This window comes from Halichoeres trimaculatus, unplaced genomic scaffold (assembly GCF_033239565.1).
Source record: "Halichoeres trimaculatus isolate MK-OKI-2021-1 unplaced genomic scaffold, fHalTri1.1 fHalTri1_scaffold_5, whole genome shotgun sequence".
Classification (NCBI taxonomy): Eukaryota; Metazoa; Chordata; class Actinopteri; order Labriformes; family Labridae; genus Halichoeres; species Halichoeres trimaculatus.
This window is the reverse complement of record NW_027437183.1, coordinates 7,750,609-7,775,949: the sequence shown is the minus strand read 5'-3', so window position 1 is coordinate 7,775,949 and position 25,341 is coordinate 7,750,609. Positions and strand designations below refer to the sequence as shown.

Here is a 25,341-nt window from a genome sequence, read left to right as displayed (position 1 = left end):
AGCTGAATGAATCTAATTTGATCAAACATTTTAAGCACAGATTAAAACCAGCCCTACAGCAGTTCACTCATTACTTTTGGACAAGTAGCCTCTAATTGAAGAGACACTTGTCTAAAAGTTTAACAAAGACGGAGACCTTGAGATGATGAGGATGGTTTATTTTGATGACGATGAAAAAAATGGCCTTCACCTTCCTCTTTTCGATGAATGAATTTTAAAATCTTTTTGACCTTCATTTCAAAGTGTATTAGACAACCCAGAATTTGTTTTTCTTACCATAAAGAGCTCAAATTCATCCTCATTGCGAGCAATCATCTGGTTCAGGGTCTCATCATCAGGTACTTCATCTTCTTCCTGCCGTTGCAGTTGAAAAAACACGAGTTGAGAGTTTTTTAAAAGTGAATTAAAAAGAAAAACAAATCAGGCTGCATACAGATTTTATCAGATACCAATTATATATCTGCCTCTGCTTCACAAAGCTGAGAAATTTAGCTCCCTGATCAAATCAAAGAAGCTGCTTTCAGACATGCAGCGATTAAATCACAACCAGAACACTTTGATCAACTCGAGCAACAACGTGTATTCAGGGACTCTTATAATTATTGAACCACCACTTCTTCCTCAGATGTCCTGAAGACGAAAACATTACCTCATTCTGCTCCTCGTGCTCCAGAATGGCCTGCAGGAAGACGCGGCGCTCGTGGCTGGAGGACTTCTGGTCGAACATGCCGGCCTGGATGACCTTCTGATCCACGTTCAGTTTGTATTTGGCAGCTGCCAAGATTTTCTCCTCCACGCTGTTGACGGTGCAGAGACGGAGCACCCGCACCTCGTTCTGCTGACCGATGCGGTGAGCTCTGTCCTGAGCCTGGAGGTCCTGGAGGTGATGAAAGGAAACACAACATAAAATCAGCTGTTTGTGTATCATAAGATGATGACTTCATAACGATTTACTCCTACGCCACCTTTTTTAATCCCTGTTTTTCTTTCTTTTTCTCTCTTTGGTGCTATTTAAATGACAAAAAGACAAAAACTAACACCAAAAAAGTGGCCCTCCCTCTTTCCCTCATCAGCAAACAAACAAGACAATCAAAGCCACTCCTGTTTGTTGTAGCACCGACACACAAGCTACTGAAAGCTACTGATTAAAGGCAAATCTCCAACATTTGTCTTCTGGGACACATGCAGGTAGGTTCTGCACCTGTGTGGCAGCAAACACTGACCCTTTATTTAGAGTTTCAGACTTTAGTCCTCACAAAGAGAACAACTTTTGTGCCACTGTGGTCGTGATCTGTCTGGTTGTACACTCAGAATACAAATAGAGAAGATACAAAGAGAGTTTTGCATTTTGTAAATATTTAGCCACAGATATTCAAAGATCTGAAAGTTTATCTGGATTCCAGTTTTTAAGCTTCTGAAAATGAGGTAATTACTCTTTTTCGTAGGACTTTTTTCCATCTGTCAGGAGCCAAAATGCTGGGCAAATACAAAGACTCGAGGTGTAAATGAGCCACAGTTGATCTCATTTGCATATTTTGCTGCTAATTAAATTACTGCAACAGGCTGTTGTGACAGACGTTGCAATAAATAAAGTTGTATTCTACTGCCAGGCTCAGAGGAAAGATTTAAGAGAAGGTGTCTGCAAGTGTTTCATTACAACCAAGTTCACATTTGAATGATTCATTAGGAGTAAGTGACATAAAAACTCAGACAACACAGCTCTGACTTTGATGTTTTCTGTTAAAATGAGATATGTTGGAGCCTGAGTGAGGTGTCTGTGGCTGCTTCAATCAGACCTTGTTGACCAGATCTCAGCACAATAACAAGCACGAAGACACTCAAAAGCGTGGGACAGGTTGTTGTGTGTCTGCATGGTGTTGTTTATGGTGATAAAAGAACTTTGACAAAGTAAGTTCAAAAAGCATCCTTGAAGTAGAGTTGCCGTCTCTCTCTGTAGCTCTGTTCCTCAAACTGTTCAATCTTTGAGGAGTGCAACACCAAGAAACTTCATCGTAAGTGAGAGTCATCTTAAATCTTGTGACAAACATACCTGATGTGGATTCCAGTCGCTGTCAAAGATGACGACTGTGTCCGCAGCCTGCAGGTTGAGTCCGAGCCCACCAGCTCTGGTGCTGAGCAGGAAGATGAAGTACTGAGATCCTTCCTCATTAAATTTCTTCAGAAGTGCCGCCCTGTCTTCAGACTTTGTGGTTCCTGACACAACACAGAAGTATCTATGTGAGTCTGTCAAATTAAGTTTGATCAAGTCTGCTTGAACTTTGTCTTGATCTTTTGCTCCAGAGTGGGTTGTTGTTGGGAAAGAAGAAATGTCACACAGTCTTTTTTCTGACCAATTAAACCGTTTCAGTGCTGCTGTTTGGAAAAGGCCATTAAGAGTCTCTAATCAGGAAAGGTTTCAAAAAGTGACAAAACCAACTAAAAAGGATCACAAGCTCTCAGCTCAGTTGTTCTTCTGTTTTTGACTCATTTTCAGGTGATTTTCTTCTCCCTTACATGTGAAATATTACAGATTAAAAGTAGAATCTTATCAATACTGATGTGTCAGAAAGCAGCCTTGACCTCTGTTTAAAGCTCCCTTTGCACTCACTTGGTTTGTAGCTTCAGTTTTACAAAGATCCTTAAATGAATCTTTAAACTCTCCTCAGATAACTCCAGCCACTGTTTCCAGAACTAGAGGCTGAAATGATTAATTTTTGTGAGACGCTGAATGTAGTTATCATACAGTGTGCGTGGTGAGGATCCCAAAGCTCAGTGTGAAGGATTATTATTCTTTTATTCGGCCTCAGCTTCAGTTAGAAATGAGAAATTAATCTTTTAAACAAAGCAAATACACAAAGGCATCAAAGGATTACAAGAGCCTTGGTGTCAGATATCAAACAGCTTTTTGGAAAAAGTCATGAATCTTTATGCGGTTCTTATATACACACAGCAAGAGGCGTGTTGGGTTAGATTTCAGATTTGTGATCATCACATTGTTGTAAATCTGTGTCATGTGAACCTTGCAGTTAGAGCAGAGTCAGTCACACCGGTGTTCCCAAATAATCTTTGACATTTACACTCATTTAGAGCTTCACGTGCAGAAAACTGTCCCCACTGTTGAACTCTGCTGTCATTAAGGAGAACAACTCTGCAACTCTAAGAGGCTGAGGTGAAGGAGTAAAACAAGGATCAGGGCACCCAGTTTAACAAATTTGTTAAAATACATAAAGAATTTACTCAGGAAACTTCTAGTATTTATAACGACAAAAAGACATATAAGGTGTAAGCTGATAGTTAACTCATTTGCTGCCATTGTTACTTTAAACATCAATTGGATTACAACCGTTTACAGCGAAGTAAAATATGCTTTTCAGCAGGGGAAGGCAGGGTCTGGCGGAGCTTGTCAATCAAAATCATGCTTGTAAACTACTGTGGGTGAGAGCAGTGCGCTTTTTGGATGAGAGCTCAGCATGGATATGAGGAGAAGATGTGGGATGACAGAGACACAGCGAGACGCTGCAAGTCAGAGAAGTTTAGGCAGCTCACGCTCCGACTGAGGATGACGCAATCAAAAAAATATGTTTTTTCTTTCTTTTTTTTAAAATCAAAAACAGGGAGAGACATAAAAGAAGAGATTCCACTAGGGCTGAACAATTTATCGTTTTCAGATCGAAATCGCAATTTTAGACAATGCAATTTTGAGATCGCCAAAGCAACAATTTTTTGCAGTGCTCCTGACTGACTCAAGATCTGTTGTGTCAAGTATTATACACATTCTGTTTTACAAATTTGTAGAAAATCTATGTGTTAAAAGTGCTGGTAAGCAGGTCAACAACACCTCTGTTTAGGAGTAGAAGTTGATGAAAACAGATTATTTATCATCACTATTGATGATTAAAAAATTGTGAATTGCAATATCTGCCAGAAAAATTAGATCTTCTCCTAAAATCCTTCAGCCCTACATGTGAATATCCCAAAGCTTGATTTGAAGAAAATCGTGAATTGAATTGAAATCACAATATCTGCCAGAAAAATCGCAATTCAATCTTTTCTTAAAATCGTTCAGCCCTAGATTCCACTCTTCTTAGCTAGTTTTGGTGTTTACATAGTCATAGAAAAGTATTTTACTTGTGTCGTGAAAGATCGGGCAATATGTGCTGAAAATGGCCAGCAGCCAATGAGTTAACGATTCATGTATCTTAGATAGGGTGGTATATCCTTGCAGTATGGAAAACTAAACTTCATCTATCAAATACAAGATCATTCTTTTATGGAAACAGGAGGTAAAGCCATGATCCTTTTTTAAAGTCTTGTGTTGAACAAGTGACAGAGTGTCATTTCTGTTCTTCTCTTCTCCTCTCTTCTCTTGTCAGATACCAACAACTTTGTGAGTCCATTTGATAAAACCAAAAAATCGTCATCATTCCCTAGTACCTGTAAGGCAGGCCTTCATTCTTTATGAAATTTGGAGGTGGGTCGTATTGTGGTTCAGCAGTTATATTTGTAATGTCCTTATTCGCAAGTCAACAAAAAAGTTTATGGTAGAATTGCTTGTGTTTGGAAACAAAGTTATTTTTGTGTTGGTGTTCTCAGAAGTAAAATAATGACGCAACTTCAATCTGTTGAAAACAATTCTCTCCTACATAGATGTCCCATCAAGTATATGTGGGCAGCTGCCTTTTTCCCTTTTTGAAGATGTAAACTGATAAAACATCATTAGAGATAAAGAAAGGAGGAGCTGTGTGTCTCTTTCTTCACTGTGTGGAACCTCACCACTGTTGTGCTGTCTGTTTTCTTCATTTCATTTTTTCTGTTTGTTTTGTCTTTGTGAAGCACTCTGTGACTGAAATAAAGTTTACTTCACTGACTTATTTTCAAATCATCAGAACACTAAGAGCTGCAAACTTGGTGAAAGAAGGACTGAATTTTTACAGTTTACTTCTAAATACAAAACTGTTCATAACTAAAGCACATTTCATGCATCAAAGCTTGAAAAGGCCATATAAAATAATGAAAAGTTACCACTTATTGTTTTACCAATTTCCTTTTTTCAGGAGAACTAGTCCAGATCTTTCCATAATTTTTCTTTGGAATATTTTTCTTCTTTGTTGTGGTTCAGTTTGGCACTGCAGAGTTGTTTTCATTGTGTTGTATTTAATGGGTAAGAACATTTCATTACAAGCACATGTTCTTTTGAGACCCTGAAGTCTTTTTACTTCCATTTCTGGGAATTTTCACGTGTAAATATCAAATAATTGTATTTATTTCTTGATCTTCTGGGCTGCCTTTTCTTACTTTTCTGTTGTGTTGAAATTCAAGTTTCCCCTTGACAAACTCATAAAGACACTAGTTGGGATTTGAGCTTACCATCGAGGCGTAAATACTGGAAGTTGCGGTAGCTGAAGTAGTCCTCCATGATCGTCATGAGAGTCGTCATTTGGCAGAAGAGAAGTACTCTGTGGTTTGTGGCGTGAAGCTTTGGCAGGATGCGGTCCAGGAGCTCAAACTTGCCAGAGGCTCGATACAGATCAGGCCTGGTTGGAGATAAACCAGATTAAAAATGTAAAACAAAAAATGCATTTTTCATGATTATAAATGAACCATGAAACTCTAATGCAACCTTTTAGCCTGTAAATATGAAAGAATCAGACTTTGTTTTGTTGTGGCAGCTCTGTGGGGGGTAAACATCAATGAAAACACTTCATTTAACCTGAGTTTTTAGAATATTTGAGTAATTGATTTTTAAGAAGCCTGCAAAGTTTAATTTGCTTCGGGTGGATGATTGCAGCAATTTTGACATAAATTCTTAAAGTAACCAGAGATATCATACTACAGCCAGCAGGTACCATAGGTTTGGCAAGGTTTTCTCTTTTCATCAACACAAATACGTTTCCTTTATTTTAAACTCATCATCTTCAGCTTTTTCAGACACTGGTTCTGAAGATTCACCAGATATTTTGAAGAAGAGGCTAACACTTCTCATTTAGTCAGATGCATGCACGAAAATTTAATAACCCAGATCTGTAGCAGTGGTTTGGATCAGTCAGTAGCAGGAGGAGTCCATGTCCAGCGGCTACAGTCTTCTCCTGTCTTTCTTAAAAGCAAAAAGCCCAAACAACCAAAAGACAAATAAATAAAAAAAATAAAACGGATCTATTAAAGGCTGGATTTTGAAAACAGCTTGTCATATCAACATAACGGCCCACACATTGGGACACAGACAGACCACACAACTCATTATTTCAAATTAGTATGTCTCAGTCTGTTACAACCAGTTTCACAGACGCCCCCAACTGTGTCAACAACACCTCCCACTGCATAAACTGAAGATCTGTGCTCCTCTAACAGACGATAATGATGCTGCAAGTGGATGTTTGTATTTCTTAAGTTTCCTTAACTCTTAATTTTAAAGTAAGTCATATTCTAACGCCTTTGAAAAGAAGAAATTTCTTTTTGGATCATCTAAAAATCACATGAAATGTTTCAATTTTGAAGCTCGGTGTGCATGGTTGAACCGAGGGTATGCACACACACTAGATGGCGATGTCAAGTCCAAAAATCTTCAAGCTCTTACGTTTCATTCACCTGAAAAGATGTGACGTAAAGGTGTGATATTTTATCAGTTTAATCCACAGAAAGCTTCCCTTCTGGTGTGCCGTGTGTTATTTCAAAAGCTGCTCTGTGTCTGCTGTGTACAAAGCTGCTATAAACGTCTCTTTTCCACCATCACGCTGTTTTGTTGCAGGGGCGCAAAGAGGTGAAGGCTGAGTGATAACTTGTAAGATGTGTCACTCCTCAAACTTGACTGTTAACACATCTGGTTAACTTCTATGCATAATCACTATCCATTTAGAGCAAGTAATTATCTTCAGGTGCGTTCAGAGAAGCTGTTCAATCACTGCACTGTTTCAATTAAACAGAGTGAATGCCAGCACAAAGCCCATGATAAATGTCAAGGTTTTTTAATCAGAGATGATGAAGTTTCTTTAGTAAATGAAATCACATTAATTAGATTAATAAAAACAGGTTTTGTTCTGAAAGCAGCTTCTCTTAACAGGTTGTTGAAAAGAATGAAAATCGTTCAGATAACTTGGCTCCTCCATCATGAGGTCCTCTGAACATTTCAAAAGGTAAGACACTTTGACAAAATTACATTTGGAGCTAATTAATTCAAACCTCATTCCTTTACAACTTCATATTTAATGTTCAGGGACAACTTTACCAACCAACCACTAACTAATTCAAGTTGTTAATATGTAGTTAATAACCTAAAATGTTGGTATAAGCTAATATTTTTTATCAAAGCTGTAGTGAACAAATAAAAAGTGATAAAACTCAGACATTATGTAGTTACATATCCCTTTCTTAAAAACCTTTCATTGTTAGGAAGTCTCAAAAACTTACATAGACTGATTTTGAGCCTCTATTTCTTTTAACTGCAGCCAAATTAATCTTCTTTTTTAGATAATACATATCATCCATCTTGTGGACAATTTTAATATTACTTATGGTAAAATTCAAAGAAGGCTGCTCCTTTCTGATTCACCGAATAAATCATCTGTGAGTACAATGAATCCAGGATTTGTGACATCAAATACTCTCGGCTCTGTGTTATAAAAGTAAAGTGAAATGAAGTTGAATATGCAAAAAGAAGCTCACCCATTGATTATTCCATTTGGATAGCCCAAGTGCTCGGCAAAAGACTCCTGTCAAAGAAAACATTTATCACTTATAACAAGAAGAGACTTTTTAAACATCCCCTGAATTTTTATCAGGATGTCCTGGGGATAAACTTCTACAGGGATTCTTTAAGCTGTCTGTCAAAATACGGGTAAGGGAGTTTGAGCCTCCTTAGGCATAATGATTAAAAGTCCTATCTTAGATTGAATTAATTTATGGTTTCAGTTTTGTTTTTCCAAGACGAGAGCAGCTCTTTGCTTGAAAAAAACGTATACACTTGTGACAGTTAACTAAAAACTTTAAATGTGCAGAACTCACCTCAATGTGCTGGAACATGTACGGATGGTTGCAGATCTTCTTCAGCTGCATGATGGTGTTCATCAGGGTCTTTGCTCCACCTTTGCCCTGAAAATAAACAGATCATTACATAAAGACAACAGGATGGAAAAATGATGCGAGTTCAAGCATGTACAAAAGATTTCTCCAGGCCATGCGTGATATAGGAGACAAGATAAAAACAACGCTGTGATACTGTTGTCTCTAATCTCTTGGACTTATGACTTTGTTTGAGACATGGCTGTTATAAGAACAGTCCTCAAATCAGGGAAATGTTTTGCTTTTTCTACTTATATTCAAGAGGATTCTAAGGCCTTTACTCTAACTTTCTTGGAAATCTTTGCAGTTTACATCCCAGGTGGTAAGAGGACAATGAGTGGTTTTCAAAACTAAACAAACAAAGGTAAAGGTCCAGATAAGCGGCAACCTCCGGTCTATGAATATGAGACAATGCGGAAGTGCCAAACTCTGCTGTTTCTCCAGTGCCCGCTTGAGGCTGGCTCCAGAAGTACCAGAAGTCACATACACAGCAAGCCAAAAATAGCTGTTTTTAAAGCATAAATTAACCTATTTACAGCCTGGTTCAAAAAACATCTCCTGTCTGAGTCTCTAATTTTACTATCAGCACACTCTGCATGGGGGGGTGAATTTTTTTAAAGGCCGGCCGTTCTGAACATATTAAGATCGCCCAATCAGAGGCACAGCTCAGGGTCACATGACTGACAGGCGCCCCATAGCTGCACGCGAAGCCCTTGCCACTGCCAATATGGCCACGATAGCCGATGCGCTTCATTTTCTGTTTCATAAACAGACGGGTGATATCGGGGAGGCTACGTCCATGTTTTATACAGTCTATGGTCCAGATCAAGCCTCTGACATGGAATATAATTTCTCATACACTCTTCATCTTTTGCAGACAAAACATCTAAACAATCACACATTGTGTAAAGACGAGTAAAGTTGGCATCTTACACCAAAACACAAAACTTTTCTGATGTCAAACAGCAGGAAGCCAGAGAGAGCATTGTTATATCGGCACGACACACTGATAAAGCCACAGGGGTCTCAGTCTGTTTACCTTCTTGTCTTTCTCTGAGCCGTCTGTGAGAAGAATTCCTTTCTGCATGTGGCGATACAGAACCTTCTGTATGGCAGACATGTCACATTTTATGACATACTCCACCTGAGTGAATGACAACAAACACAATACATCAGACAGGGGTGTCCTTTCAGAGGAGCCTGTTAGAGCTCACATCTGTTTCTTCACTAAAGTCACATCATTCATCACACCAGAGAAAAAGTTAATGAGCAGGAAAACACAAAACAAAGGAGTGAAAGAGAGGGGCATTATGCTCAGACCTGGAAACAATAAACACAAAGACTTTCTAGTCAAATCAATCTGCCTAACATTCACAACTGCTAAACTCAGAAGTATGTTTTGAAAGTCGCGGCCTGTTTTGTTTTTTGTTTTTGTCTAGTGATGTGTCTAAAAAGCTGAGAATGTGTTGTAGAAATGCTTTTCAATTTCCTTCCAGTCTCCTAAAGCAGCCCTGAGCTGTCCCTTACTGCTGGCTGTCTGTTTCGTCTGAAGGCGAAGCTTAATACACTATAAAAGTTCCCATCAAACGCCTTTTAGAGACCAATTTAGTTTTGGACGCTGAGTGTTTTCAAATTAGAATTAGACAGCTCTGAAGGTCTCATACTTACTGGGATTTACTGCTAATAGAATTGAAGTTGGTTGGCGCCTCTGCTCAGAAAGTACAGTCAAAGCCAAAGGACATTTAAAAATTCTGAAAAAGTGACTTGCTGGATAAATACTAGGCAACTTATCAGATTTTTTTTGTTTGTTTTAGAACTAAAACACAACACGAAGGGCGCCTCTAAATGTTTCATATCTTAGTCTCTATTGAAAGGTTTATACTCAGGTAAGGAAGAAAATCAAAGCAAGACAACTTTAAGCTTCACTTGTAATGTGAAGGCTGATTCATAAAAAGACTATTAAGCCGCGTTTCCACCAAGCAGTCCGGTTCGATTCAGTGCGGTTTGTCACGGTTTGGTACGGTTAAGCCTGATCCCGTTTGCGTTTCCACAGCAAACTGTACCCTCTCATGGTAGGTGGCTTGTAAGCCTGATGCTGAAAGCTGCAGCTGTTAATAATAGTGTGACGCCGTAGCAGCGCGACACAATGTACCCCGCTAAAAAATCCAACGAAGAAGAAAACACACCACAGTAAACAAAGAGCAACGATGGAAGACATGAAGCATTTGATTCTCTCTGTGATTGGCATGTAGCTCTTGGATACAAAGTGCAATCAAGCTTTGTTTCAGAGAAGACTGCAATGTTGTAGCTCCACCTTCTGAGAGTGGATCAGTTCAGTCTGGCACCCATACAAAAGGGTCCCAAAAAGTGGGACGGCTTGTCTCGGTTATTTGGAAATCTGTCCCGGGATTAGTCAGTGGATTCGCTGTGAAATGTGTGCCATGTGGAGACGAACCAAACTGAACCACTTGGTAGGGGCTTTAATGTACACATGTTGCAAAGAAGGAGGAGGACGTAAAGATGGACAGGTAGAAAACATGTTGACTTATTTCTTTTCTAATTCCTGTGTGTTTACAATTAGTTAATCAATTACTTTATGAGTTTTCCAGTGTCCTACAATTCAAAAACGTTTGGTAAGCGATACACATCTTGAGTTTGTGCTGGGTTTAAAATTGATGGTAGCTTTGGAACAATATGGTAAAGGACTGAATCTAATGCAAAGGACAAAAAACCCTTCATGAAGTGCAAGAAGTAGTAGTATTAGTAAGAAACAACTTGAAACAAAATGCATGATAAAGAGGAAACTGACCCTTTTTTTTAAATCTGTAACAATATACTCTGTGGGCACTGACACAGTCGTTTGAACACATGAATATGGAAACCTAAACAGAAAGGAAATATTTGGTGCTTTGCAAGAATGTTCTCTTTTCTTATCTTCTCCTTCTCTTTATTCCTTATTGAGACTTTCTCAATGAGTTCAACAAAGTTTGTCTGTAAATGTGCCGTGTAAGTGTTATTTACAATGTAATCAATGAACTTTAAAGTGATACTCCGGGATGGAACAAGTTGGGTCCTATCACAAGGTTTAGGGCAGAAATTACCCCTATAGCAGTCTTTTTGTGCAGCAGAAGCCCAGGGCTTGCACCAAACACCCCCTCCCTGCTCGCCAGTCGGTTTCCTCTGCACTCAGACGGGGCCATATTTTACTTGACCAAACACATAAATAGACGGACTCCCACTGAAAAAATCTCAGATATCGATCTGCATTCACACTTTGTTTAGAGAATTTTCAGCGCGTTACTTTCACACAAAAGCACCGCTAAATAAGTGCTATGGGCTTCTGCTACACAAAAACACTGCTGTAGGGGTAATATCTGCCCTAAACCTTGTGATAGGACCCAACTTGTTCCATCCCGGGGTATCACTTTAAGGCCCACTTTAAAATAAATTGGACTGGGATTGATATGGAGACAGAACAAAAAGTTCCACATCAATTGCTCTGTATCATTCTCACTGACTTGTTTGTTTAGTTTCACTTATTTTTTTATAATAATCTAAAGCTTTAGCAACAAAAGAATAATAACAGCACTTTTCAAATTATATCAATGATATTTTCTAAAATTTAGAGATAACAACTCCAATTTTAAATTTTGTGTTAGTGGCTTCCTGTATTTCTCAAAATATTTTGCCCAAAAGTCACTTTCCTATCAAAACATAATTTCTCAAAGTTTTTTCAGTTGTCACTGCTTGAGGGTAATGACATTTTCTTTATCAGAGCCTTAAGATGGTTTAGTGGAGCAGGGCTCGGATGACATTTATCCTTTCAATCAAGATTACTTCTACATCGCCATCCTGATCAGATTACTCACCAAACAGTTTTTTCTTTCAGATGGCAGCCTTCAAATTCAACTGCAGTCAGACCAAGAAGTCAAGTTGAAAATATCTGCAGTTAAAGTAACTGGACACTGGATCTCTGATCAGGAGCTGATTCAGACTCATTTTGCTTGACAAAGTGGCATCTCTGTGTTTTTAATTCATATTATCAGCCTGAAGTTGCCTGTTCCAGCAGTTTTAAGGCTACAACCTTAAACAGTCACTGAATAAGTGAAGAGGTGTGATTTTAAAGGTCGTGGAAAAGGCCAATACAGTTTGTTTTAAAAAGTGAATGTGACTGAAGCACAAATCAGCACGTTTGTTTATCAGATCTTTATGTGACCATGAATTGAAAGCTACACAACAATGCAGTATGAATGTATATGAAGCTTCAACCTGACCTTCTCTGGCAGCTGGGACTCCACCTCTTTCTTCAGTCTTCTCAGCAGGAAGGGGCGGAGCACTTTGTGCAGACGCCGAATAATCAGGATGGTCTCCTCTTCATTTAGATCAACCTACACAAGTCAAAAGAAGCAACATAACTTGTTAAAACTTTAATCACATTCTCGGGACATGCTTCAAATCAACCGCTTCTGTAGCTGAGTCTTCCTGTTTGTGTGGAGAGGTGTGTCTTCTCATTTTCAGGCACTGAGTGGTAGTCAGGATTTGTGGTGAGTGAGCTGGCCCATTAAAGATACCCCGTTGAGTTTTATGCCAACTGGTTGCCATGACGAGCAATGTTTACATGTGGGTACTATTACCTTGAGTGGGGCAACAAATGCTCAGGATTTTCAGGTATTCAGAGTTAGAGCTGGTGACATGAGCCCCTTTAATTTACAGTAAATCAGATTCAGAATTTTCCCGGCACAGAGAAAGCTGCCCCCATCTCAAAACTTAAAAGGAAGGTTTTGAGGGCAGAGACCAGGAATTTTTCAATACAGATGCCAGTGTAGTGAAGACAGAAAACTTTTCACGTAAGCACAAAAATATTATCCATCATCTCTCCCCAGTTTTCTTAATATTAGAACTTTTCTCTTGACACTCAACCTTATATTTTTTAGTTTTTGCAAGCTTTGATACATCACGTCAAAAAGTGCATGCGGTTAAATAACATTTAATTTTCTTTAGTATTTAAAGAAGTTTGAAGAAACTTCAATTTAACTTTTTCCAAATTGTTGGAACTGTTGCTTACAAAGGCACCAATACGCTCTTTTAATACACCAAGCCTTTTCTCATGAAAAACTGAACAGAATTTATTCATTTCTCAATGATCAAATCCAATAACCTTAGCTGACAGTCATTAGTAGAGTATTTCAAGAATTGTCACCTCAGTGCAGCCTTGATTTTTTGTGTTCCTGACAAAAAAATTCAAAAATGTCACCTAAGTTGGCAGAGAAGTTCAACTTTTTATTCATTTATTTTTTTTTTTCTCTTCAAAAACTCTGATGAACTGTTTGACCTCCAGCTCAAATGTGTTGCAAAAAATAAAGAATCAAATCAGGTTTCATGTACAGGCTGTCTCCGCTTGTCTCACCCTCTCTCCCGTCATGGCGAATGGGGCGTTGAACCACTGCTCGAAGGTGCTGCAGCTCTTGAAGATGGTGGGCAGCAGGAAGTTGAGCAGAGCCCACAGCTCAGGCAGTTTGTTCTGCAGCGGAGTCCCGGTGAGGAGGAGGCGTCGAGGTGCGACATAGTGGGTGTTTAACACCTGGGTCAGCTTACAGTGGTGGTTCTTCATGCGGTGACCCTCGTCCACTATCATGTACTTCCAACGAATCTGTAAATGGAAGGAGACCATTTTCAAACGCTTTGAAACAGAGAAAAACAAAAGGGCCATGCTCATGTTTGCATTCGAAATATTGATCACAGCGCTCAGGAGAGGCAGCAGATGAGAGCAGATTCTTTTTTTAAAGCGAGTACCCTCAGGGTAAACAGCACTTCTGCATACAAACAAGAAAAATTTAATCCCTCTCTAATTTCATATGCTGATGGTTCTGTTTGTGCGTGCACTTTTTAAATAACATGAAAAAATAAACGTGAACCTGCTGCTCATCAATAAAGGGGAAAACTCACTCTTTTATGGATCATCCCAACTCCCTTCTGCAGAATGTTTATCAGCCTTGCTGCAGTTGAAAAACTTGGTCATATAGAAAAGTTTCGCAGTTATGTAGTTTAGAGATGAAGTAATAAAATTAATGACCCAGATCAGATGATGCAAACCTCAAGTTCCATCTCTTTCCGATGATACAGCAGATACTCAGAAACTATTTCTCCTTATCAGGTAAATACCAAAGACTGAAGTGACTTTAACTTTCATATGTACACAACAAAATTCTATAATCTTAATCAAACATGATAAGGGTTATTTAAGTTGGGTGATCGTTTCAGAATGCACTTGCAGAGGGACTGTGGATGGATTTAGCAAATAAATGCGTTTGACATAGTTATATCTTCTTGTTCCAGGATGAAATATGAGCATGATATGTTGTCATTTTCAAATTGTCAACAAATAAAAAAACTTCCATTGTTCTCTATTTTGATGCACATTTGATAATAATTATAAAACTAACATGCTGCTTTAAAGAAAACTTAAAACTAATGATTGAAAATATCAAAACACAATGAAAATGTTCGTAAGGTGATAGATCAAACAAAGTGGAGGTGTTTTCTTGTGTTTTCAATACAATCAGACTGTTCTGCATCAGCTCGGCTGTCAGAAAGAAAACAGGTTTCAACTATTTGAACTTGCCTTCACTTTATGATAACAATAGGTTACCTATGTATACTCTATGATCTGAGTGCATTTTGTTTGGCCTTTGCAGTAAACTCAAACAGCAGTGTGCGTGGCTTTAGCTTGAAAAGATACTGCTTCTGTTGTCAGCTTGGGGGAACACAGGAACAGAATGTAATTTTTGGTTTGTAAGTGAAATAAATGTCAACTCCTTGAAGTCCTTAACATTTGAAGCAAAACTGATGGAGTGATCTGTTTTTTAATGAATTTCAAGGCCAACTTCAAACAAGTACGCAGGAGTGAGGAGGGAGTGTGAATCACAGGGTTCAAACCAGCATTGTTGATTGATTGAAAACATTGCATGCGTGAGATTTAAACTGTAGGAACAAGCTGCTGCATCATCCGTGCATCCCAATATCTATTGAAGTATTTGCCTGGTCGAAGATACTCTCACTGACTCTGGTATAAATCAAACTCTTTATGTTGCAGCTCTTTGAAAACTTGCTCAACAAACTTTTGACCCTCCTGACAGATCTTAAGTAAGGGCTGTGGCACAGCATTCATCTTTTCTTCTCTATGATTAAACTTGGCACTGATGTGCAGACAATCTAACACGTCCTTGTACAAAAGCAGACAAAACCAAGGCTCAAGTTCCTGTGCACTCACAGAGCACTTCACTTCGCCTTGTGGAATGGATTCTTGATAAATATTCAAGTCAAACACACAAACCTAACCCAGTACCAAAAAGAGCTCCAATCATCAGTCCTGTGCACACCTCTTCAAGCCTGTGCGAATTAATTTTCAACCAGAGAGACCGACTCCTGCAGAGCCTTGTTAACAGGTCTCCCAAAAGAGTCAATAAATCAATGGCAGAGTGCTGCAGCTGCTTGCAGATTAGAGAGCAGCTCCAACTTCAGCACTTAAAACTGGAAATCTCAGATGCAGTCACTTTAGAAAGTTTGTGGCTTTAGGTATTTATTAAAAGTTTGAGTGAAAAACCAAGGATGTGTGTGTGTAAACTGTGAGACACTTAGTGAGTCCTGTGTTTAAAGGGTCTCAGCAGGTTACAACAATCTGGACTGCTGGGGGAATTTGAGACCTTTACAGGTGCTGTGAGGAGTATTTGGTGCTGCCTGCAGTGACACCTTAACGCTGCGTTCCATTTGTACTCAGAACTGGAAAGTCAGGAGTTGGAGTGATGTCATCTCCGAGTTCAGCGTTCCAGTTGCCAAGTCAGAAAAACGTGCCTTAACAGCAGTATTTCTATATATAAACATATACTAATATTGAATTTCCTACTGGGAATTCGAAGGTGGTGTGGGTGTTCCAACTTACAAGTTCCCACTCGTAACTCGGAAATTTCGTCTTCTGAGTTCAAATGGAACGCAGCAATAGCCAGCATTGGCAGTTATTTCCTGGGTTAAAGACTCAGTTTCCCATGAGCACAGTCACCTGATGTGGTAAAGGCATGACTCTTGCCAGGGTGTGTCTGATTTGGAAGCAAATGATCTTTTTAACACTACATTTTTTTGTTCAAGTCAACTTTTTGCTAGGTGCAAGGCGGCGAGGTAATGTATCGGTAGTTATGTAGCTCTGTAGTTTGAAATGTGACAACAAACAAACTTTATAAACTTAGTTTTTGCAGTTTAGTGTCCAGAAGGTGTTACTCACAGCCCAATGCTCTCAAGGTGTCTGTAATGAGTAATGTTAGAGACATCCAGGTTTTGTCCTACCAGTGATCATCTATCAACAAAGATTTTAAACAAGTTATGGCCTAATTTTTGAATCTGTCAGAAAAAATAAACAAATACAGGCCCATCTCCCTCTTTCCTGCTTTCTCTATACTTTTGAAAATTTGTATTAGACTTTTCTAATTAGGGATGGGTACCTTTCACATTTAAAACAATACAGTACCGATACCCAGATACCTGGCAATCTGCATTGGTACTCAACGGTACCAATTTTTGGTGCTTTTTTGTGTTTATGTGATAAAAGATATCAATTTGTTCAAAAATAAAGAGTTTTTTTTTATTTAACATATCTATTCCAGAGTCTCTGCAGGTTTAACTGGTCAAACTAAAGACTTTTTAAGACTTTTTTAAGACTTAAATAAGTAAAATTTAAGACCCATTTCTCGTCCATTTGGGCAAAAAAGTACAAAAAACATGAAGGGAAATTGGAGGCACGGTATTCCTTACAAAACATTCAAATTGTTTCACAGCTCTTTCACAGTAGAATACAAAATGGTTGGCCACAGTAAAAGCCTTTTTTTTTTATAAGGGTTTTAACCTCTTTGTTTTTATGACTCTTATTTGTTTCTATGTGCTATTTTTATTCATTTTATTTGTTTTGTGGATTTTCTTATTTGTTTTACTGTGCAGAACTTTGGTAAACTTTGTTGTTTTTAAAATGTGCTATATAAATAAAGTGGATTGGATTGGATTGTATAAAACCACCATAACCCTCTCTGTTGTGAAACAGATCAGCAAAGAAATGAGAATAGTCACCTAATCCAACAAGGGGTGCTAAAATCAACTCGAACAGAATTACATACATGAGCTTTAAGCCAGGGACTTCTTTTAACATTAATTTCCCACTTTTTTGTTTTTTTAAATCAAATTGAGTCTAAGTCAAACATTTTATGACCTTTCAGAATCCTATTAGACTTTTTATTAGATTTTTAGAGAATTTTAGACTTTTTAAGGCCTTAAGTTCAAATTATTGGATTTTAGACATTTTAAGACTTTTTAAGACCCCGCAGGTACCCTGTATTCCACTCTCTCACAGTCACAAGGATATATTTAGTTACCTAAACATGGTACCTTTTGATTTTTCATGAATCGGTACCCAGAACAGAATTTGGTACCTATAAAAGTACCTAATTCGGTACCCATTTCTAAGTTCTAACAGCACCAAAGCCCCTCACTCTAGACTTGTTAATTCAACATCTTCAAGTCTGATGGATCTGCAGAAACCTTAAGACAGAGTGACGACAAGGACAAAGTGAGTAACTGAGTAATAAAAGAGAAAAATAAAAGAGAGAAACAGCCTTAATCTCTTTTACCTTGGCCAGTATGTGCTTGTCTTTGATGATGTATTCATAGGTGGTCAGCAAGACATTGAACTTCCCGCTGCGCAGCTGAGGCACAAGCCCACGGCGCAGGGCAGGGGTGCCCTTTCATTGAAGAGGAGACAAGAGAGGAGACAGCTTGATGTCATAAGAGCACTAAATGAAATCAGATCTTTTTAAGAGAGAGCAAGATGATTTGCCTTACCTTGTAGGCAATTTTCACCACAGAGGGGGCCCACTTGTCGAGTTCATAAACCCAGTTTGACAAAGTCCTGGAAACGAGGAAATCAATGAAAATGATCAAACATGTTTGAGGAGACAAAAAGAAAGTGGTTTGAATCTGAAGTGATCAGTGAATCAAAGTTAAGACATGTAGAGGAGAGGAAAGAGAAACTTGAGGTACCACACAAATAAAACCAAGTGCTCTTAAAATGTCCATCATGAGTTTTTTTTAGATTAAAACCAGAGGAAAAGAAACCCCTCATGGTGACCTGGTGTGATAGCTTTCCAAAGAGTCAAACAAATTACAGTCTGAAATGAGACTCTTTTCTTTCAGGCAGCTTTGTAAAATCAGTCTCAAAGATCAGTCTCTCTACCCATTAACCTTGATTTCTCAGCACACAACTCAGAGTGTGAGAGTGCAAGCTTCACTTAGCACATCAAAAGAAAATTCAGCACAGCACCCAGAGCTCATATTAAAGCTTTTCCTGAGCTGTGTTCAAGACAAAAGTAAAACTCTCCATCAATGATGGCAAACGTACAATTTAAAATGAAACGCTGCAAAAATTAAAAAGTGAATTGTGCCTTTATATCACACATTTCCCTGCAATCTTGATCTACAGTAGGTACGTTTTTCAGCACTGGGGATCATTTTACATTTGCATGTTGGCAAGGTCAAAAGAACCCAGGAGCATTTGTCGACTTTTGATGTTTTCTACCAGAGTGCAAAACCAGGGGAGTTTACCTTCTGCTGCTTCAAAGCAAAGGTTTGAGTGGTCTGACTTTGAAGAATTTGAAAGAACTAAAGGTGGGACACCTTTTTGTGAAGCTGAGTAAATAATTAAAGACATCGCCCCTTTCCTTGGAAGTATTGCACCGGTATTGCAAATTAATGGCAGGTGTTTTGTGACCAATTTTGACCAATTTAGGCACAACTTTTGTGGGAGAGAAATGCCTTGTGAGAGCTATTAATCATTCACATTTCTGCTGGTTTTGCTACTCAAAGAAGAACCATCTCACAGCCAGTGAAAATTTTTAAAAATGAAATAAGAAAAAAAGGAGAAATATATTCTGAACTGGGATTGTACATCACTTTGCTTATTTCTTTTAAGAGAGCAGTCTAGAATCTCCTCCTTAAGATAATTCTGAGGAAAACTATCTACTTGCTGAAAATGTTACTCGTTCCCATACATACTCAGATCATTTCAACACCCAGTTCCATTTACATGTACAGTGTTTCCCACAGGATTTTAGGAGACTGTGGTGGGGGAGTCTCTGACCCTCTGCGGTTTTAATGTGTGTGTACGTTTTTAAGCGCAATGTATCGCCCTTACAGTAAGTGCAGTTTGGGACCATGGACATGAATATACGCTGATAAATAAGAACTTACAAAGGTATATCAGAAATATTTTCAATTTGATTCAGAAACAAAACCAAAAACTCACTCTCTCACAATATTTTGAACAATTTACTGAACAACATTTCAACAACAGGTTATTTACACTATTTCCTGTGATCTGTGATCCGTCATCAGGCTACTGAGACTGTAGCCTACCCTTATTCTCTCACCTGAGTTAATGAGGTGTGTGTTTGAAGCTGATGAAGAAAAGAGAGCACCAGGATGTGAGCAGGTGAAAGGGAAGCAAAGTGGAAACCCTTTATATTGTTTTAACATCTTAAAAAAAATATTTTTGGGGATAAAGGGTCTGATTACGATTCTTCTTCTCTCTGCTCCCTTATTTGGATTTGGGTTTGGTTTGTGTTTTCATTCTGTTTTTTTTCTATAGTGACTGCAGAAAATAGTCCAAATAAATAAAGATGCCTAAATTTGCTGAGGTCCACTTCATCACAAAATGTAGCCTAAATCAATGCAAGATTTTCTGACTGATATTTCCTGATATTGCTGTGTATCTGACTTTGAGAGAAATTCATCTTCCTCCATGCTCTCTCCGTCTGTGGTGTTCACCGTCTTACGCTGACGTCACTACAAAAATCGCAGTAGCACATGGCTACTTAATATGCACGTACTGATTTGCATTGACCATATATGGTTACGTTCGGGCACGCTGAAGGAGGGAAAGGAGGCGTGCTCACCACATTCAAGCTTTTCTCGTCGCGGTGTGATTTATCACGGGGAATAGCGTGCAGCCGTGTGTATGCAGAGTTTGATAGATCTGAAAAGAATGTTGGTCGTATCCACGTTTTGCCTTTTCGTCGTAAGTGAAACTTAAGAGGACTTCGCTGTAATAAATGTAGGCCCCAGGAGAGGAGACTATGAAATAATAACCCGCGTCAGCTCGTTGGTATTGTACAGGTAATTGTACTGTGTGCCTGACACTGACTCTGAATGCGCTGTGATAATGAAACTCTTGAACCGAGACGTGCGCGGTGCAGCCATTCCTCTTCCCAAGAAGGGAGGCAGACAGCGCAGTGAGATACTGTGTCCATGGCCGCAGTTAGCATGGCCGCGAATGCCCAAAAAAGAAGTTACACGTACCTCAGTCAGACGCCCCGCTCTAACTTCGCTGGAATCTGGTTCGCGCCCAAGGTAACAGGTAAAGAGCGACGTCTACGAGTGTGACCAGTGCACGCGCACTCTTGTTCTCTTGTTTACGTGCGGTAGGAAAGTACAGCTGTGTAATGGTCTGACAGAGTGACGGATCGTATTTTTGTCTCCATATGAGACTGTGGCGGGGCCAAATGAGACTGTGGCGGGCCGCCACAGTCTCATTAATTAATGGGAAACACTGATGTAGCTCACCTGATGTTGTAAGAAAAGAATTGTGAATTCAAGATGTAAGCAGAGGCTTTGGGGTTTTTTATACAACAAACTGCTGACAAAGAAAGTCCAGCAGACAGACTCAGGGAAGGAGCAACAGAATGAGGTGGATTAATGTGGTGTGTGTGCAGGGAAAGATCAGAGGTGTGTGTGTGTTTGAGTGTGAAGAGGCAGGGGAACAGAAAAGAAGTATGTGTGACGGTTAACGTTAGATCAAGGTTAAGGATTAAGTAGGCTTATAAAGTTGACCTCAGACTTAAGACACTGGATAAAAGCTAACTTAAGGGTTATATTTTCACTTTAAAGCATCTTTGTCATTCTGTGGACACTTTACTTCGTGGTTCTGGGTTTATTTTTCTGAACATAGACTGCTGCTAATCAGGCATGAAATGAGAGCAAATCATGGTGGTTCTATGAGGTGACAGCTGTACGAATCACTTTGACTGTTTTAAGAATTGACAGGAGAGAGTAAAACGTAACTGATAGCTCGTCCCACACATGCACTGCCCCCACGAGAAAATGGTGTGGGGTAAGTGTGGAAAATACAAACAGACATATTCATTTAGACTTTAGCCAATGTGTCAACTGAATATGTTACAGTTATATATACAACACTTTAAGTGAGTGGGCACTGAAATGACGACATCACTCATCACAACTCTTCACTCATGCCTCAGTTATCTGTACCATGGTCTCCACTGTTATATTCTATGAAGACGTCCTTAGATATGCAGTGGATACATTTATGGAGGAAAAGTATCCAGTATCTATTACACAAAACTCCTGTTTTAACTACACATTACAAACTCACCTAAACCAGGGTTCCTACAGCTTAAAGGGATAGTTCAGTTTTTTTGAAGTGGGGTTGTATGAGCTCTATGTGACCACCAAGGACATTAGATACAGTAGAAAGTTGTCTCCTCTCCCTCAGTAAGACACAAACTTTAATCGATGGTGACGAGGAAATAGACGCTAACAGGGACAGACGGTACAAAATTCAAAGGCTATTTTCTCTGCCTACAAGAACTAAAATCAAAAAGTAATACCACAGTTTAAGAGTACGATACATAAAATATTTTTAAGTGCATTAAGTCTTCGGAAATATAAACATTTATCTGGACCTAACTAACTCATGTGTCCTTACGCGCAGCACTCATGGATGGCTGGTGATTTATAGCGATAATTTTTCTCAAACACTGCAAAACGGTATTTATTTCAGTGATAAGTAATATCATACTGGGCGTATTTCCCGCAACAGCCAAATATAATAGAAACATTTATTGCATGTTATTTTATAAATAAATCATATATTTGCGCAGCAACTTGTGCTGTGTTTGAGAGTTACAATGTCCAGTGAATGCATCACCCGCAATGAACAGTTAAGCGGCTAACGTCTGTGTTGTTTATTTCTCTGCTCGAAGTTGTGAGACGGGCTCGTCCGAAAGTTAAACAGAGAGCTAAGTGTTATTCTCTGACAGTTTTTAATATTGTTTCACGTTATCAGTATTCATTAATCATGTAATCAGTTATTTCTTCTGTTTGAACCGCAATGCATGATGGTATATATTGCGATGCTAGTGAGCATCGCTAATACACTACTTTACAAAATGGATTGGGGGATACATTGAGTGGAATATACAGTGAATGACCATGCTCACTCAGATTAAGGACATCACTAAAAAATGGCATATTAGGGAGTGATTTTGGACGGAGCCCACATCAATTACACAGGGTTGGGGACAATTAATACCATCCCAGCTGCAACCACATAAATGTTTGTTGGTTCCGCTATCGTGACTGTGTGATGTTACCATGAGAGTCTGTCAGTAAGTTATCAGAAAAAAAAAAGTTAGCATTTATTTTGGGATTTTGGACTATTCACAATCATACTAACAAGTGTTAACATTTTTTAAGAATTTTAAAGATTAATTTAAGACATTTTCAGGCCATTTAAAGACTTCTTTTTAGAATCATGAATTCAATGCCTTTTAAGACTTTTTAAGGATCCACGGGACCCCTGTAAGCAGAACACAAATAAGCTCTGGCTGTAAGTGAACATTCAAACGGTGAGATTGACAAAAAAAAAAAAGTACCTGAAACTAGACATGCACCGATCAGCAGGCCGATCGATCTGTGCCAATTTCCTTAATTTTGGGTGATCGGTTATTGGTGATCAGAGATCAGAGATTGGCTCATCCTTACATATGACCTCCTGGAAGGTCTGACAGTCAGCCTTTGTTGCTTTTTGCTCTGAGACTTAAAGCTCAGGACACTTTATTGGTTGTTTTAAGTTAAATCGTACAGATTTTATTGTTTAAAATGTATTGTCAATGATTTTCAATAAAATAAGATTGGAACATTAAATGCTATAAAAATTAAAAAGTGGTATCAGCCCAAATTGGTATTTGCAGGTCAAGCTTTTTAAAGAATGGTGATCGGTCATCGGCCATAAAATTGTAATCGGTGCACCCCTACCTGAAACTATTCAGAAAATGTCAGGAATTAAAGGGGCTAAAGAAATTCAAAGACAAAGAATGAATATGCTTGAAAAACAAAACCCTCCAGTAATGAGAACTCATGTCTGGAAAACAACTCTAATATGTTGAGGGCTTTTAAAAAAAAGTGGTCTCCTAGAGTGCGATTACAATTTTTCAGCTTTTGTAATTATCACTCCTTTTTTAACGTTCTCTATCATTAAATGATCAGTTCGCAATAGTTTCCAGTCTTAACCATTCAGTTGGATATTCAGCAGCTTTTTTCAGAGTCTATTTTACAATTTTATTCAGTTAATTATTTATTCTACAGAAAGCTAACTGTTTCCACAGTTGACCTTAAAACCAAAGTGTGAATGTACCACTGATGCTAAAATACAGCCCTGCTGGGTCCGGTGTTATCTGAGTAATAACTGACTGCTGTTTTAGACACGTGCCGTGTTGGCAGTCCGTTTTGACTCATCACTCCCTGCAGGAAGAGAAGTTATTCATACCTGACACTTGAATATAATTTGAGTTAAATTGCTTGCCACTGGCATCAATGTCTCAATCAGGGATGGGGCTCCTGACTCTCTGTTATCTATTAGAGCTCCACATGTGTGATTCAGACTAATAATGTGGGTGTGTTTCCTTCTGAAATGATCTCCTTGGGTAATTCTAAACTCGGTGTACATTGCTCCCTGGCCAGGAGTATTTTGGAACAGCATAACACTGTGTGATAAGAGCTGTGATGGATGGAAGCTGAGGAGTACTGACGAGAGAGGAACGATGATGAGGAAGGGGCCGTTGATCCTCTTGTACTCCATCAGGTAGGTGATGAGGGCGATGGTTTGGATTGTTTTGCCGAGGCCCATTTCATCAGCAAGGATGCCGTTAAGGTTGTTGTTGTACAAAGACACCATCCATTCCAGACCCTGGATCTAGATAACACAGACATGAAAATAAAACTCATGAATAAAACACTCAGATATTATTCACGATGAGTGTTTCTTCATTACTCATCCCGCTGCAGCATATCAACGGCAAAAAACATCAACAAAACAAGGCAGAGAGCACTTTGGGCTGCACTCAAGGAAACAACCAAAAAGAATTAAACCACACATCAAAATGTATGACACAGTAAATGAACATTATGAAAAGGAAAAATGTTATCCTGTTTTGAAAAGACAAGGCAATGAAACCCTCTCCTAATGGCTGTGGTGTTTATCGAACACAATACCATAACAATTCTCACATGCTGCGGGTCACATTCTGTTTCTCCTGTCTAAATATATCCTGTCACTTTCAGCTTTGACAGCTTTTAAGGCAAACTTGAAAAAAACAGGGCTGCTAATAACTATAATTTTCATCACTGATTCAACTATCAATCAGCTGCTTTAATAACCATTTGATCCATCAGAAAATAATGAAAAATGTCTGTTTGACATCCTTGAACGCCTTGTTTGTCTTAACCAATGATATTCTATTTACTTTCCTAAGACACTGCACTTTTAACTGAAGATATTTAAAGTTTTCCCAGTCACAAACAGTTTGAAAAAGTTGGAATATATTCATTAAAGTTTTGCATGAATTGTGGTGTGTGAAAGTAAGTCTTACACAGGGCTTGACATTAACACCCACTAACCTACCAAATGTGGGTGAATTCCAACTGTGGCCGGTAACCCGGCCACTCCTACTAGCCATTTTAGTGGGTTGAATTATCTAATTGTAGTTTTCTGAAACAGAATCTGAAATACTAAACCCATTGCAATATGAGACAACGACACTACAACTCCCATGAGCACAGCCTGCACGCAGTGTTTGGTCATTGGTCCATTCGCGAAGTCTTTTGCTGTCAGGGGCTCAGAAGCGCTCATCTCCAGCCTCCATCTTGGACAGCCGGACAGCTCCCGGTGTTTCGCGCCTGATAACGTGATTTAAAACTTCACTCGCGTCTTTTTTTGCTCTCTATTGTGAATAGATTCTAGGGTTTAAGTCACAAACTAGCATCAAAACTCCCGTAAATTTTTAAATGTGAGGACATTCATCGGGTGGCGCTCATTTAAGCTCACGCTGCACTGATCTCACCAGAAATACTCCCCTAGAGCAGGGAAGGAAAGGGGGAGAGGAGAGAAGCGCAGGG

The 25,341-nt window shown here is 38.9% G+C and overlaps 1 protein-coding gene across 1 annotated transcript in view; it reads right to left on the bottom strand.

Annotated features, from left to right (window-relative positions):
* smarca2 (SWI/SNF related BAF chromatin remodeling complex subunit ATPase 2) overlaps window positions 1–25,341 on the bottom strand; it is a 67,210-nt gene that overhangs the window by 18,596 nt on the left and 23,273 nt on the right. Inside the window, exons 16-27 of the mRNA XM_074669747.1 lie at window positions 23,976–24,139; window positions 17,935–18,001; window positions 17,724–17,834; window positions 13,463–13,705; window positions 12,330–12,443; window positions 9,095–9,199; window positions 7,999–8,085; window positions 7,660–7,706; window positions 5,368–5,534; window positions 2,051–2,214; window positions 650–877; window positions 277–354 (exon numbers count right to left, since the gene is read on the bottom strand). Of these exons, the coding sequence (XP_074525848.1) occupies window positions 277–354; window positions 650–877; window positions 2,051–2,214; window positions 5,368–5,534; window positions 7,660–7,706; window positions 7,999–8,085; window positions 9,095–9,199; window positions 12,330–12,443; window positions 13,463–13,705; window positions 17,724–17,834; window positions 17,935–18,001; window positions 23,976–24,139 (1,575 nt within the window). The remainder of the gene's footprint in view (window positions 1–276; window positions 355–649; window positions 878–2,050; window positions 2,215–5,367; window positions 5,535–7,659; window positions 7,707–7,998; window positions 8,086–9,094; window positions 9,200–12,329; window positions 12,444–13,462; window positions 13,706–17,723; window positions 17,835–17,934; window positions 18,002–23,975; window positions 24,140–25,341) is intronic.